Source organism: Populus nigra, chromosome 2 (assembly GCF_951802175.1).
Source record: "Populus nigra chromosome 2, ddPopNigr1.1, whole genome shotgun sequence".
NCBI lineage: Eukaryota > Viridiplantae > Streptophyta > Magnoliopsida > Malpighiales > Salicaceae > Populus > Populus nigra.
The window spans coordinates 42,482,818-42,499,088 of record NC_084853.1 but is presented as its reverse complement, the minus strand read 5'-3'; the positions used below and the strand labels follow the sequence as shown (position 1 = coordinate 42,499,088).

The 16,271-nt window shown below is 29.2% G+C and overlaps 1 protein-coding gene across 1 annotated transcript; it reads right to left on the bottom strand.

The window, feature by feature from the left end:
• Window positions 1-5,627: 5,627 nt before the first annotated feature.
• On the bottom strand, window positions 5,628-7,354 carry LOC133681744 (aspartyl protease family protein 2-like). The gene has a single exon (XM_062104869.1). It carries the CDS (start codon window positions 7,294-7,296, stop codon window positions 5,830-5,832), a length of 1,467 nt encoding a protein of 488 aa, XP_061960853.1. The 5' UTR covers window positions 7,297-7,354; the 3' UTR covers window positions 5,628-5,829.
• Window positions 7,355-16,271: the final 8,917 nt, after the last annotated feature.

Sequence of the window (16,271 nt, the reverse complement as noted above, 5' to 3'; positions counted from 1 at the left end):
CAAAATTCGCTCCAAGTCAAGAAGTCGGTTAGTAGTTGATTGCCGACTGTGCCCTCCTTTGTTAAGTTGATTTACATTATTACCCCCTTGTTCTGCCAAAGCTTCTGGCTGAGTTCACACATTGAGGATTAATGATGACTGTTGTGGTAAACTCACTGATACATGAAATTAATTAATGAAGACTATTACGGTAACTTTGCTCTCTGTATTTTTTTCTCCTCTCCGTATAGCTTTTTAATTGAGAAAAACTCTATAGGATGTTAGAATCTCTTTTATTAAAATAAAGAATTAATTTCTATATTTTTTTAGAAAATTCATAAAATAAAATAAAAATAACTATTATTTATCTTCAAATTTCTCCTTTCTTTTTTTTTTATTCTATGTAAGATATAAAATGGCTTGTTAAAATATATTTTTTAGTACCAAGTAAAAAAAATTATACTATTCAAAATGCTATATTGATAATTTAAATTTTTTAAAATATTTTTTTCCATTAAAGATGCTCGTAAGGATATAATAAACCGGCTTAATTGTTGAGAAAATTATTAGGTGTTATATTACGATCGTTTACAATAATATGAAATTTACAATGAAATGATTGCTAGACCCCATGTTTTTGTGGTAATGAAAAGTATAATTCCTGGTATACTGAATAATTTATCTAATTATTAAGAGAGTGTGGTCCCTAATTATTCACCACTATTCAAAACACTTCAAACTGATAATGCGAGAAATAAACTTATTATAAAACCCTTAATCTCATGTAACATTGATGTAATTAATCTCATCATGTACCATTGATGTAATAAATATATGGATCAAGTTTCAAAAGTTACCCACCACCACGCAAAGTCACTATAGCAAGTTATAATGATTTTATGTAATAAATAATTTACTAGTAAGAGTTTGGGATTGAAAATTTTGTTTTTTCTGTAATTTCGGGTTTAGATATTGTAGTTGCTAATATTAATGATCACTGGAGTATTATCTAGTCGTTAATTTCAAGACTCGTGGGGATTAGTTAAGGTGCACGCAAATTAACTTAATATTTAACTCTTTTTTTAATTCACGTGGGGTATATTCCAAAAGTATTCCGTGTATTTCCCTAAAATTAAGTCATAACCTATGTGTTAATTGATATATCATATTAAAGTTTATATGATTTACATTTCTTGTAGATAATGTTTGTATTTTCACAAATCACTTAATCATACGAACTTTTATACAATTATCAATTATTTATATGTTATTTAATCCGAGTAATGAAACATAAATTATAAATATTTTTAAAGTACCAGAGTCTTTTTCATAAAAAGCAACATATCCTGCCGACTGTAGCTTGTTAACCTCTATAAAATAGTGGGTTGCTCATATTTTTTTTCTTTTTTCTAGACCCATTTTCTTCTTGTGACAGCGAACTACTGTTGTAGATCCTTAAACTCCAACTCTTTATGTTAAAATCATGTTTGGGAACGCCACTAGGTGTATTTTTAAAAATATATATATTTTAGATGCTAGCCCAGCTATATCTAACATAAAAAAAAATTATTTATTATTATTATTTTATTTTTTATAATATTATTAAATTAATTGAGGTTTAATTTTATTATCAATTTTTTTTACTTAAAAAATTATTTGATATTGTAACAGTGGTTGCTTTTCAAAATATTTTTTAAAAAAAAATTTATCGAAATAATATTTTTTTATTTTTTATACAACATATTAAAATAATATGAAAACATTAAAAAAGTAATTTTAAATAAAAAATTAAAAATATTTGTAAAACTAGAAAACAAACATACACTAAAAAAAATCAGTTTGATAAATTATTATTTTTTAGTTAAAATATTTTTGACCCCGCTCGTGGCCCGGCGTGGGCCACCGATACAGACTATGATGATATGATCTATACAAGCTTTTGTTCCCTTCACGCTCCGATCCCCTTGTGCATGTTCTCATTGACAACTGGCTCGTGATATTTTCACGTCCAAATTTCACAAACTACCACTGTTTACGATATGATGACGGGCATAAAAAAAATCAAAATCTGCATTATTTTACTTTCAACTACTTTTCCACTAGCATACAAAAAAGAACTATTACCATTTCCCATCAATCTCGCAAGACATGTCGTTAATGTATTGGTACCGTGGTTAAACTCTATTTTTGATAAATATTTTTTTAAAAAAATAATTTTAAATTAATTTATATATATTTTTTGATATATTAATATTAAAAATAAATATTATAAAATAAAAAATAAATATTATTTTAATATATATAGCATTCTCAAAAAATATTTCGAAGTTAGGCTGGTGTTTGATTTTGCGATCGTCTATTTTTGTTATTATATAATTAAATAAAAAATAATTTTAAAAAATATAATTCCAGTAGAGTTCATAACCTGATTCACGGGTTTGATTTGTTCGCCCAGGTTACTTGATTTACAAGCTTACCCACCGACTGAATATGTTTATTTTTGTTTTCAATCCTTTATTATTTTTTTTGATCTTGTCCTTCAAAATCGGATTGGTTAGGAAATAGACTGTATGATTTATTTTTGTTTATATTCTATAATGTTATTATAATCTCAAATAAATTTCTATTTTAGACTTGGTGTTCAATTTTGCAAAAAAATATTTTTATTACATAATTAAATAAAATAATTTATGAAAAAAGGTTGTTAAACTCAATATAGTCCATAACCCAGGTTCCGGGAGGACCGAGATTGATTCAATATATCATCATGTCAATATTTTCGTAGAAAGGTTATCATCTTGAAATTGTTTTAAAAGTTAAATCATGTGTTTACTCATCATCAAGATTGCCTTTAAATCCATAAAATTAACTAATTTAAGTCATGTCAGCTCCCACGCAGTTTAATTAGAAACTTGAGTTGGGCAAATAACTGTGAAGAAAGGTTTTAAAATTGATTCACATGATCAAATTTAATAATGTTGTAAAAAAATACTTTATGTGCTCTTAACAATATTCTTTATATTTTTAAAAAAGAGATTTGACAATGGGAGGACACGACCTAATCCCCAATAAATAAAATGTTTAAAGATAAAATCAAAAATAAATTCAGGAACAACAATAATTTTTTTATTTGAAGGTTAAATCGATAATAATAATAACCTTAATGAAAAGATTAAAAAAAAAGTCAGGATCAAATTATAGAAAATAATATATTATAAATTTTGATTGAATAATGAATATAAAAAATAAAAGTTAAAAAGTCATAAGTTAAAAGAATAAAGAATAAAATGAAAAAATAATATATTCTAAATCCAAAGCAGTCTTTTTAAAAAAATAAAAATGATAAAACCATAAATCCATGATATTATAATGCACAGTGAAGTACGAGTGCATGTTCACCGAATACGCTTTCCTTGCGTTGTCGATGTTGTGTTGGTGTTGTGTTATATACTGTCATTGGATATTGCAAAAGATCCCCTATTGCGTGCCCATCATGGCACTGGTTTACGATCTGATCGCGTTAGCACATAAGACCCCAGACTCCAAAAAACTAGCTACCAACAAAGGAATCAATCGATGGCCAAAATGGTGAAAGAAGGCAATTTTTTTTAAAAAAAAATATTTAAAACATACGAGTACTAAACAGAGGAGATGCCATCTTTTATTACATATATTTGTACGATTAAGCATGCATTCCCTGCAATTATTAATTAACAAAAACTAGGGTATTGTTTAGTATTGTATTGTGGCAGTGTTTTTTTTTAATTTAATTTTTTTAAAATTAATTTTTTAGATATTTTTAGAAGGCTTTAACATATTGATATTAAAAGTAGATTTTTAAAAATAAAAAATATTATTTTAATATATTTCTAAGTAAAAAATGCTTTCAAAATCAATTACTGCTACAATGTCAAACATTATCTTAAAAGTACGGGGAAATCACTAATCACCGATACTTATTGCATTGTGGATTACAATAGTAATTAAAAGTGTTTTATTTATTTATTTCTTCTTGTTATTTCTTCTTGTTATGAGTTTTTTTAATTTGTTTTTGTCAATTTTATTTTTAAATATTAGAGTGATTGAGAATTTGTCTTTGTAATTTGCTTTCTTTTTTTTTATAGCATTAACATGATTTACAAGTTTGTAAAGACAACTCAGGTTGTCTCGGTTTATAAGTTTGGTGAGATATTTATTTTTTTAAAATTAAACTTGACTTGTTATAGTTTTTTTTCTCATATAGTTAAAAATAATAATTCCAAAGAAAAACTTTGTTGTTAAGTTCTATAACATAAGAAAAGCTAGAGTGGGTGGGCAAACCACTATTCACCCACACCTACTATTCCATTGTTTTGCTTTTTTTTTGTTATGATTTTTATTTTATTTATTTTTTGTTAATTTTATCTTTTAATATTTAAATGATTGAAAATTTAGCTTTATAATTTATTTTTTTCTTTGTCTTTTTACAAGGGTTAGTGTGGATTATAAGTTTGTTAAGGTAACCTCGGTTGTCTCAATTTACAGGTTTAATGAGGTATTGTTTTAAAAAAATTAAACTTGATTTTTTTTGTATAGTTTTTTTCCCCACGAGGTTATTGTAATCTAAAAGGAACATCTTCTTATTAGACTGGTGTTTGATTTTGTGATTGTTTATTTTTTAAATAAAAAATAGTTTTGAGAAAAAAATATAATCTCAGTGGAGTTTCTCAGTTTATAGATCTGAGGCGCTAGCTTGAGTTTCTCTAATCATAAGTTTGACAAGTTTGCCCACCAACCAGATGTGTTTTTTTTTTTTGATCATCTAGTTGCTTTTAATTTATTTTTTATGTATGATTTTTTTTTTCTATAAGTTTATCGGTCTCAAATAAATATCTATTTTTAAATTGATACTTAATTTTATAAGCGTATATTTTTATCATGTAACTAAATAAAAAAATATAAAAATTTATTAAATCCAATAGAATCTATGATTCGAGTAACAGTAGAACCATCTAATATTTTATTATTTTAAAATTTTATTTTATTTTTTTAAATAAAATTATATTTTTATTGGGTATCAAAGTTATATTCACATTTAATTTTATTAAAAATTCAAATTAAACAAAGAGCCAAGTCCAAAAACATTTACAAGCTCTCGACATTTTATTTTACATTTTTTAAAAAATATCAGAACCAACCCGCTGTGAAGGTCAAAAGACTAGTTCTAAATAAACTCAACCATGTTTGCTTTTAATCTGCATAAGAGATTAAATTCAAATAAAAATATATTTATTTTTGTATTTAAAATATAAAAATTTTATTTTATTTTTTTATTTAAGTTATTTTTTTAAATATTTTATATTTTAATATATTGATATAAAAATAATGTTTTTTTTAAAATATTATTTTAATATATTTTTAATAAAAAATACTCTTAAAAAACATGTCACTGCTTCTCACCCTCTAAAGCCAAAAAAAATTATTTTATTAATTCTTTTCCAAAACTTTTTTTTAATAAAACATGATATCATTTTGACAGAGATCCAAATGAATCCAACATTATTGAGTAATGGATAGTTTTTTTTGTTTGGTCACCGTTTTTTACCACTTACAAGTAATTAATACTTAATAGTAATCCGAATAGCCATGCAACAACCATAAAACGTACATCATCCCAATTTCTGTCTGATTAATTTATATATCTCCCCTCTTTCTTTACTTATATTGAAAAATCAAGAAAAGATATTTTTATGACACCCATAATTTAGAGAGAGAAATAAAAGGGCAGGGAAAGAGCTTTATCCCTTGCCAAAACGAGGAAAAAAAAAAAAAAAAACAGGAACCCTTAAACCAAATGCACGCATCACGAACTCAAGCGCATCCACGAGGAGCAAATCCGACTCGTGAGGACGCCAAGTCATACACAACCCGGAAACCTTGTTGTTGGATATTTCCAATTATTGACAATCCACTCGCTGTACCTGCAAACGCAAAGCAAAAACTCCCACTATTATCCACTGGTATCAAATAGTTCGACGCCGGCAATGACACGTCAGCACCTCTGAAATGTAAAACCACCGTTGGCACCTTCACCTCTGTCTTCCCAGACAAATCAAAACATGTGTCAAACAACGAGAATTCCGGTGCCCGTTTCAAATTGGATGCTCCGACCCGGAAAGCATCACGTAGAGCCACATAAGCGGCCCGGGTCAGTCGGGTCACTGACGTGCCCGAATCAATTATAACGCCGCCGTTCCCTGTAGAGTCGAGTTTGAATAAAGAAGCTGAGATCCCAGAAACACGCGTCCCACCGACACTAATCCCGAGAAGCTCAACATAATAAAAGGTGTCTAATTTCGGGTTCGACAACAATGGAGTGAACCGGGTGGTTCTTGAAATAGCCGAGTCACCAAAAACTATAGAAGACGGTCTAGAAGAAGCAGACCGGTCTGCCAGACAGTAAGAAAACTTGCTGTTGAACCGGCGACCGATTTGTGAAGGGAAGGATAATCTTCCCCTACCGAGTCCCAGCAATCCAGCAGCACCAACAAAAAGGCCCTCATTGTCATGCCCACAACCAAGCACCACACGACCAACTCTGGTTCCTCTGAACGTCAGCGTTTCGGTTGAGAACTCACCAACAGTGAACGACCCATCTCCGTAAGAAACTTGATACAGACAAATCTGTTTTTTCGTGCTGCAGCCTGGATAATCAAGTCTCCTACACAAGGGTGACCCACAGGGGATATTAGCGAAGGACCTGGATTTAGTCGGGTCAAAAATCGGGTCGGTTTGAGAGTAACACTTCATGCATGGAGCACACTGGATCCAAACGATGTCGCTTCCAGTGTCAAGCACCATGTAGACATATCTTGCTGGGGTCCCTACACCAAGGCGCGTGAAGTACTCTCCACTCCCTTGAGCGAGCCCTGAGATTACAGAACTACTGAACCCAGGGCCGCGCGCACGCGTCAGGTTTGTACCGCCAACGGTTTCCGCAAGGGAAATTAAAGATTTGACACGTGCTGCATCACGTACAAGTCTGGAGTTGAAGAGATCTTGTGACGATTTGTCCGAAGACAAGGCATCTATGTGGTGTAACTGTACAGAGAGGAAAGTGGTGGCGGAACTGGAGGGTTCTGATGTTATTGGGTCGGTGAAGGTTTGGGTTCCGGGCTCGGTGTCGGCCCACGAGATAGTGGGTTTGTTAGGAAGGGGGTTGAGGGTTAGGGTTTGGAACTGCAGTGAAGTGGAGAGAGTGGCGGTGGTGGATAGGAAAAGGAAAATACAGGTGAAGGAAAAAAGGAGAGTGGAGGCATTTCTTGTTTTTCCTTCCATTGAATAAGAGAGAGTAAAATGAGAGAGTATACACTGAGAGCTGTTTGCATAAGTGAGGGAGTATAAATAATTGGGAGTGCTGTCAAAAGGGCTATCAGCTTTGTCGGGGACTTGGCTTTGTTTTTTCCTTCCATGATTTTCTAATTTCTATTTTCTACACAAAAATCACAAATGTGATTTCTAATATCAGTACACGACGGGCCTCTTGATAAATATAAGGAATTTAATAGTTAGATCGCTTTTTGAAAAAAAATTTGAAAAGGGTGTTTGACGTTTGCCGTGTTTTTGAAGTTTTTTGAGATTTTTTTAGTTTTATTTTTTAATTGTTTTGATATATTAATATTAAAAATAAATTTTATTTTAATAATTAAAAAATAACATTTACTTGACTTCTAAACATGCATAAAATAGAGTTTCTTTTCTTCTTTCTACGGTCTAACTTAATTTAAAAATTAAATATAATTTTTTAAGAAATTATACAGAAAAAAGTTAAATAAATAATTAAAAAATACAAATAAATAATATTAATTGAAACATAAATTTAACGGTGAAAAATCCGAAAGTTAGTTTGCTTTTGTCGGGTGAAAGTTGGGCTAGGATTAACGGTGGTTATTGCTAGACAGATAGGATAATATCTTATGATACTCGAGAATTGAGGTCACCCCTTGTGACTTGGCGGTGAACTGTGGTCATCCTCCCGCCGCCTCGCGTAGCCGCGCCGACTACGTTTTTAAGCAAAGTTATTCTTTCTGCATGTTTGTTGTTTATTTGTTGAAAAATAATTATTTTTAAAAAGTGAAATTTTTTTATATATAGTAGTATTATAGAAAATAAATTGAAAAATATTTTTTAGTGTTTGATTATGTTATGAAAAATAAGTTAGAAAATAAATTGTTAATATTTTTTTTAATTTTATTAAAACAATGAGTAACAAATTTTACAAATTAAAAAGTTGAATAAGAATAAAATTAAAAAAATATAATTTCATAAATTATCTTAAATAAAATAAATAATAATCAAAATAATAGAAATCAAATATAATAGATAAAAAAGTTGAAAGATGATAACATTAAAAAAAATACAATTTTATAAATTGATTCAAATAAATTAATAACATTAAAAAGAATGAGAACCAAATTTGATAGATAAAAAATTTTAATTAAGAAAATGATAAGAGAAAAGCAAATAACAAACAAAATATATGGCAATCAAAAATTTGAGGATCAAATTTGATATAATCAGTAAATCACGTGATATTTCTAAATTTTTCATAACTTCTGAAAAGTGTTTTCACCCCTTGTGACTTGGCGGTGAGCTGTGGTCATCCTCCCGCCACCTCGCGTAGCCGCGCCGACTACGTTTTTAAGCAAAGTTATTCTTTCTGCATGTTTATTGTTTATTTGTTGAAAAATAATTATTTTTAAAAAGTGAAATTTTTTTATATATAGTAGTATTATAGAAAATAAATTGAAAAATATTTTTTAGTGTTTGATTATGTTATGAAAAATAAGTTAGAAAATAAATTGTTAATATTTTTTTTAATTTTATTAAAACAATGAGTAGCAAATTTTACAAATTAAAAAGTTGAATAAGAATAAAATTAAAAAAAATATAATTTCATAAATTATCTTAAATAAAATAAATAATAATCAAAATAATAGAAATCAAATCTAATAGATAAAAAAGTTGAAAGATGATAACATTAAAAAAAATACAATTTTATAAATTGATTCAAATAAATTAATAACATTAAAAAGAATGAGAACCAAATTTGATAGATAAAAAATTTCAATTAAGAAAATGATAAGAGAAAAGTAAATAACAAACAAAATATATGGCAATCAAAAATTTGAGGATCAAATTTGATATAATCAACAAATCACGTGATATTTCTAAATTTTTCATAACTTCTGAAAAGTGTTTTCCGTCCAAAATAAAAAAAATACTTTTCTAAAAACCAAACCAAATTTTCCTTTTACTAGAAAGTATTTTCTGTTGAACAACTTTTCTAATGACCAACAAACACAGGAAAGTTTAAAAAGTAGTTTCTAAGAAACTATTTTCCATGAAACACACGGGGCCTAGGTTAATGGTAGATTTACACGGAGTGCTTATTATTTATAAATATATTAAAATAGTTAATTTTATTTTTTTAAAAAATTATTTTTAATATTATCACATTAAAATAAAAAAAACATTAAAAATATTAAAAAAAATTCAAGTTTTAAAAAAGGATGATCTAAGCCGTGAAAACAAACAAGGTCTATTATATTGAGGTATGGTTGAAATTATGTTTTTGTCCTAATAATGGTTTTGAAAGCATAAGTTAATTAATATACTTCAAAGTTTTACACTAGTTTTACTGAAAACTCCCTCCTAAAACCTTGAATATTTTAAATATATTTTCAAATCATAGTAATAATAAAAGCTATTATAATACTAAATACATCTTAAATTAAATCAAAATTGTTTGTACTAGAGCTCTCTCTTTTCTTTAAAAAAAATGTAATCTATAATTTTTTTAAAATTTATTTTTCAAATCACAACATTAAAAACTATTACAATAACAAGCAAACATTAAATGAGTTCGGAACTTCTTGTACTTCATATTCTGACAACATAAAAATTTATTTTAAAACTATTAAAGATAAATTTATTCCAGTATAGGTTTCTATTTTGGTGTGACAGACAACATGAATGAATTATTTGTTAGAGAATAATATAAATTATATATCGGAACCTCACCTAACAACTTAAGTTTTTGAACTGAATTGATTCTTTGACTTGGTATCAGAGCGTTGATAATCTCTGCTTTCATGGAAAGGATATATATATTTCAAATGAGGATGAACTAAAATTTGAGTTTTTTTTGTTAAAAATAAATAAATAAATAAATAGTTTTAATATATTAATATAAAAAATAATATTTTATATATATAAACAAAATACACTTAAAAAATAACTAATAACACAACATCACCGCATAATAATTGCAATCTTGTTTTTCGTAACATGCAGTGGCCGATCTTTTCAGAGACAAGGGATGACAGCAGCAAGATGTCAAAAACTTCAATATAATCAACAATGCCTCATATTTTTTTTTTATAATATAATTTTTAATTTTAATTTTATCAACTCATAATAATTCAAAATTATAATTAATAATATCAAACCTTCAATAATATCATTCATCATCTTAAAATTAAAATCACACAACAAAATCTAAACAATACTAACAATTTTTTAACTTTATTAATAATAACTCATTGCTCAATCACAAAATTTAAATTTACCAATTATTCTTTTAATCACATCAACTTATAACAAAAAATCATTAGCAACTTATTCTACAAAAATCAACAACAACCACATTTATTTTATCATGTTTATTTCTTCAACATTAACTATATACTAAAAAAGCTCCTTCTTTTATTGTAGCGCGAATACTATTTATCATTTCACATATTATTGTGAATCGAAGTATTTAGCTCAATTTAATCCTGGATTTTTTATTTTGCATGATTTAGATATTTTGAGTTTAAATTAATGTTGCATATTTTCTTGAGAGGAAGGGTTGAATTGAAAGACAAATAACTGAAATGAAAAAACATGTGAAATAGGTGGTGACTTTGAAGTATGTCTTAAATGTTTATTTTTGTTTCCTATTTTTTTGACTCTCTGTTAATCGGTCTCTTTAATTTTTAAAAATTTATTTTTGGTATCAAAATTAATTTTCCTTGTTTTTCAATATTTTTTTGGTGGGAGGAGAGAGAAGGACTCATCGGGTTCTGATGTAGAGAGAGAAAGTTATTGTTGACGACGATTCTGACCACTAAAATGATCAATTTTTTATGTCAAATAGTTTCACATAATGAGAGGAGTTAAAAAAAATACCTAAAAAACAAGTTTGAGCTCGAGAATATTTTTGGTTTCAGGTTAATTTTAGATTTTGAGGCTTTTTATGTTTCTTTGAGGCCATGAATTGATTTAACAAGGTTTTTAAGGTGTTTTTTTTAAGTGTTTTGGGATGAAAACAAAATGCACCTTGTTTTTTTTTAGCACCATAATGACTGAAATCTGAGAATTTAGATGATGTGTCGTTTATTTTTTCAAAAGAAATTTAGACCCATTAACCTAAAAAAAACCTACGCGTGGACCATTTCTTGATGGGCCTAGTGCTCGGCCTGAATTATTAAGCCCAGCAACACCCAACCTCATTTGTTTTTATTTTTTTCTTTTGATTTTTAATTAATATATTTTTTATATGTCTTTTTTTACATAATTTTTAAGTTTATGTTTTAATTAATACATTTTCTTTGTGATTTTTTGTGGCGAATTTAACATTTGTTAAATAGCGATAATTTTATAATAATATTGGGTGAATTTAATTTTTTAGAAGGTTAGTATGATTCATTTATAATTTTTTAAAATATTTTATATAGATTAAACTTATTTTAAAAAATTAAAAATGTTTTATTTTTTTATAATATTTTTAATATGTGCAGTCTTGAATAATATTTTTTTTCCTTTTATTTTATTCAATAAATTTTGTGTGTTGATTTTTGTTAAAAACTATTTTAATAACCAAATTCATTAAACATAACTAGATAAATGATTTGTTTTGCAATGTTAAATATATTGATCTAAAATTGTCTCTCAATCTTTCTAGTTTGTTTTTATTTATCGCCAGTTTTTTTTTAATTATCTCAACTTTATGACTTATGACACACGATAGACATATAATCTGAACATATCTCATGTCCAGGTCACGAGTTTCACGTATTAGCTCAGCTTTGTCAGGTGTAATATTTTTTTAATTTGTTATTGTTACCTTATTTTGTTATCGTATTATTAAATTAATCAAGATTTAACTCAGTTACCAAGTTTCTCTTACCTATTTAAAAACAAAATCATCTTCTAATTTTTGTTTTTTGGGTTTAAATTTTTTTTTCGACTCACAATATCGTGCGGGTCACCAATCTAGTTAAGAACAAAAACAAGTTTCATTAAAATCATAAACACACTCAAATAAAAATTTTCATCTAATTTACAAATTAAAACCTACACTAACATTACAAGATTCAATTTAATAAGCAAAAGTATTTTAACATCATAAATCACTTTCAAATAATTAAATCAACTAAATAAGTATATAACTCATGAATCTAAACACAATGTCTAATTAAACTACAAACCAAACACAACAATAGAGTTACAAATGTTAGTGTTTAGGGATTTTAAAAATCAACCTTCAATGATGGAGGAGGAATGACATTGAAGTAGCCGGAAATCAACAATAACAGTGATGGCACATCAACATCACGCGCAAGAGAACCACCATGACTGTTGGCATGTTTTCCCATATTCTAGTGAAGTCTGGAGGCGCGTGAAAACCTCTGCATGATACACCAACCTTTTCTCTTTCTACTAGTATTGGTAGTGTAGTCTCACATGAGAGCAAACAGGTTGAAGTTTCATGCCTTTCTCTCTCGACTTATAACCAAATCCTCTCTCTCTCTCTCTCTCATTTTTTGTTTTTCTTATTCCTTCTCTTGATTATCTTCAATAAAAAGTTAACATGGTTTGTGTTTACTTTGTGTGTTGATAGCTCCAGAGAGATTGAGGGAGACTGTTTAGAACATCTCCAATGGATAAGCTAAATGAAAAACTATATATTAAAAAATATTATTTTAGTTTTTTCATGTTTAATTTGCACACTCCAAAGGAAGTGTTAAATAAAATGCTAAAATGCCTTTTTTTCCGCACAAATGCTATTCCTATATATCTCTTCAAAGAGTCAAAACCAATAAAGTGGAGCTACTAAAAAAATAAACTAATTAAATGTAGTAATGTGGAAAAAAAATAACATCAAACTTATTAAAAAATAATAAAACACTTGTTTTTTCCACTCTAATATAAATGGCTCTTCAAACGGTTTTTTTTTATTGGAATATATATGATAAAAAAAGTTATATTTATACTATTTAAAATATTATTTTATCAATTTAGCTTTTTAAAATAACATTTTACATTAAAGATGCTATAAGCTTGTGTGTCTTTAAAGGGAAAAAAAATGTTTTTTTATTGGATAGAGGGAGAGGTTTTTTCGTTTGCTCTTCTTTTTGAATATTTAATTGCGAAAATATATCCTTTTTCCGTAAGTCTATTAATAGATCAAAACTAATTAACGTGGGAAACAGATCCAGTAACGCAAAACATGCCCACTTGACTCAACCAAACCCCACTTTTGTCGAATTCATACAAGAGTGACATTCCCATGTTCTCATTGATATAATATAGAGGTAACCAAAAGCATACAAGACAGTACTGGCGAGACTTTCATGTGTTCACGTTTTTCATGGAACTGGAGCTTCTTGTATTTGTGTTCTTCCCCTGTCCAGCTTTCCTTTCCCTTTATTCTTATCTTCTAATCCGCTAGCTTGTCTTCCTTTTTTGGCCCTTTCACAAATATCAGGTGCACTCACCATTTAAGAGTATCTAGCGTGGCAATACTGGGTCATGTCATACACAGCATGTTTTAGGGACGCAAGCAGACACTTTTCCAACTTTTTTTTTTTTAATATTAATATTTGAGTGTAGCTCGATTAATTTTATATATTTTAATTTTATATATTTTAAAGTTAATGATTATATAAATTTTTAATAGCTTTAAAATTTATAAGATTTAAATTAATTATTTTTAAAAAACAAATTTAAAATTTAATTAGATGAGTTATGTCTTAATATTTCACTTTCCAACCTTTGATCCGTAACTTTAAGAACTAGAACTTGATGAGTTATTTTGATGATAGGACATGTATGTGAACATGGTCCCAGATGAATGTACATGAAAGAATTATGGGGATATCCGTACTAGATCCACAAACGGCTAACGACAAAAATAAAAATAAAATGGTGCTGTCTGGAGATGTCAGGCTAGTTGTGTGCACAAAAGATGCACCCAGGTCCCTGGCATCTACATGTCCAAAATATTCTTGTAACGTGATTGCATATTCACAAATAAATCAAACCAACACCCCTCTCAGTGCCGACCCCTTCATCTACGAAAATCTTAAATTCGTTGAATACCACGTAAGTGAGGAGTGAAAAATGCTATGGCTTCTATTTAGCCATAGCCACGGCGCCCATGGCAATTAAGGTATGGTAGCTGTGATACAGTTGCAATGACAAGCTCGCCTACTGGTGCAAAATGTCCCTCTCTCTCCACCCAGGTCAAACTTGGTGATAATCAAACAAAAAAAAAGGACCTTGCAATAACATCCTTTCCCTTTTTCCCTTTCTATAGGTGAGAATGGAAAGGCAGAGAGGACAAAAAAGATGGCCGGGGAAAATAAAAGGAGGGAGCGAGGACATAAGAGATGGCAAGGGAAGCTCCATTCCAAGAGGGTGGCTAAAACCCACTGCCTGAGAAAGGGCTCCGTTGTAAGGTGGCTTAACATAATAGCAAGCTGAGTCGAGCAATAAGTGTATCTCATGCAGAAATTGCAGTTGAGGCCTGTAAACATTCTCAGGGGCAAGAACTTACCAAAAGCGTAAAAGAAAAGTAGAAGGAAAGAAGAATCATAACCTGGAAAGAGCATTAAAGTTAAGCTTCAGATCTGTTACAGTATCAGTGATATATAACTGGGGTAAATGAAAATAAAGATGCTATAAATGATGCTAGCTTTTGGATCTTGTTAAACCTTTGGACTCAAGGCATTTCTTAGCGTGAATCATTTGGTCAATTCCACCGATGATGTCACTGAAAACATAGATTAAAGTCAGTCAAGGCCCTTGTAGCTTAACATTGGAAACTTCCTCTTCAAAGTTCAAACAGGAGCACATAGAAGCACGGAATAACGGGACTGGGATCAGCAAGTCTTTGAGCTAGCCCTGATTGAATCTACTAAATAGCATAAACTCTATCTTGTTAAATTTGACAAACTATTTCCCCAGATGGAAAGATATATAGAAAGATGATAAAGAATGATGTATGCTCACGCATTATAGAACCCCGTCTAAATGATCAGTTCATTTCCAGGGCTACTAAACCAACAAGAAAACATGTCAACTAAAATGTCTTCATAACCAGAACTCTCAAAGGGGTAAAAGAAAAAGGACCATGTTAAAGTGCAAGTGCCAGGAGGAAACCAAAAGTAAAGATTTGATTTTGATGTGGCTTCCAATGCTACCGCAAAGCAAATCAATAATTGGAGCAAAGATATTTATCTTCAGGGAATAATGCTGATACTGAACGTATAATTTGGTACATACGCTATCAGTAGGTTGGCTATCTTAAAAGCTTGCTAAATAATCTATATATCTTCTCTGGGCCAATTCAATATTTCATCATCATCATTAATTATTTTGTTGTTAGGTTGTTCCATTGAACTTCTTTCAATTGTTATTTGATATATCTAGTTTTTGATCCAGTCGGTCCATATGAAACTGGGGTTGGATGCCAACAGCCAAACCTACTTGAGAAGGCAGGCTTCATTCCATCTTCTAGGCCTGGGATGCCAAACCACCGCATGTGCTTCTTCTTCTTTTCTTTTCACACTTGACCTTACAAATTAAAAACTTCTAATAACTAATTAAATCAGGATTCCTTCATGTGCCAAATTGAACCTTTTATCTTTGCATGAGTTATAATTCTCCAACTAGTACCTTAGTTAGTGACTATCAATTCTTCTATAGCCTCTTAGATTCAGAGAAGGTTTGCCAAACTCAAGTTTGGTTCTGCATACAGATCTGCTAATTGACAACCATAACTACCTTGCTGTCTACTGCAGCTCTAAGATCTATAATTTTCGTCAGCTGCATCATACAAGTTTTCGGCATTCATTTCTCTCTCCTTTTCTAGTTGCTTAATAGTAAATGACAATGTATTGTAGCTCAACTTCTTTATGAAAGTAAGGCTGAGATAGATAGCAAAGCCCTTCCATTAACAAGCAGTAAAAACTAGAGGGGCCATG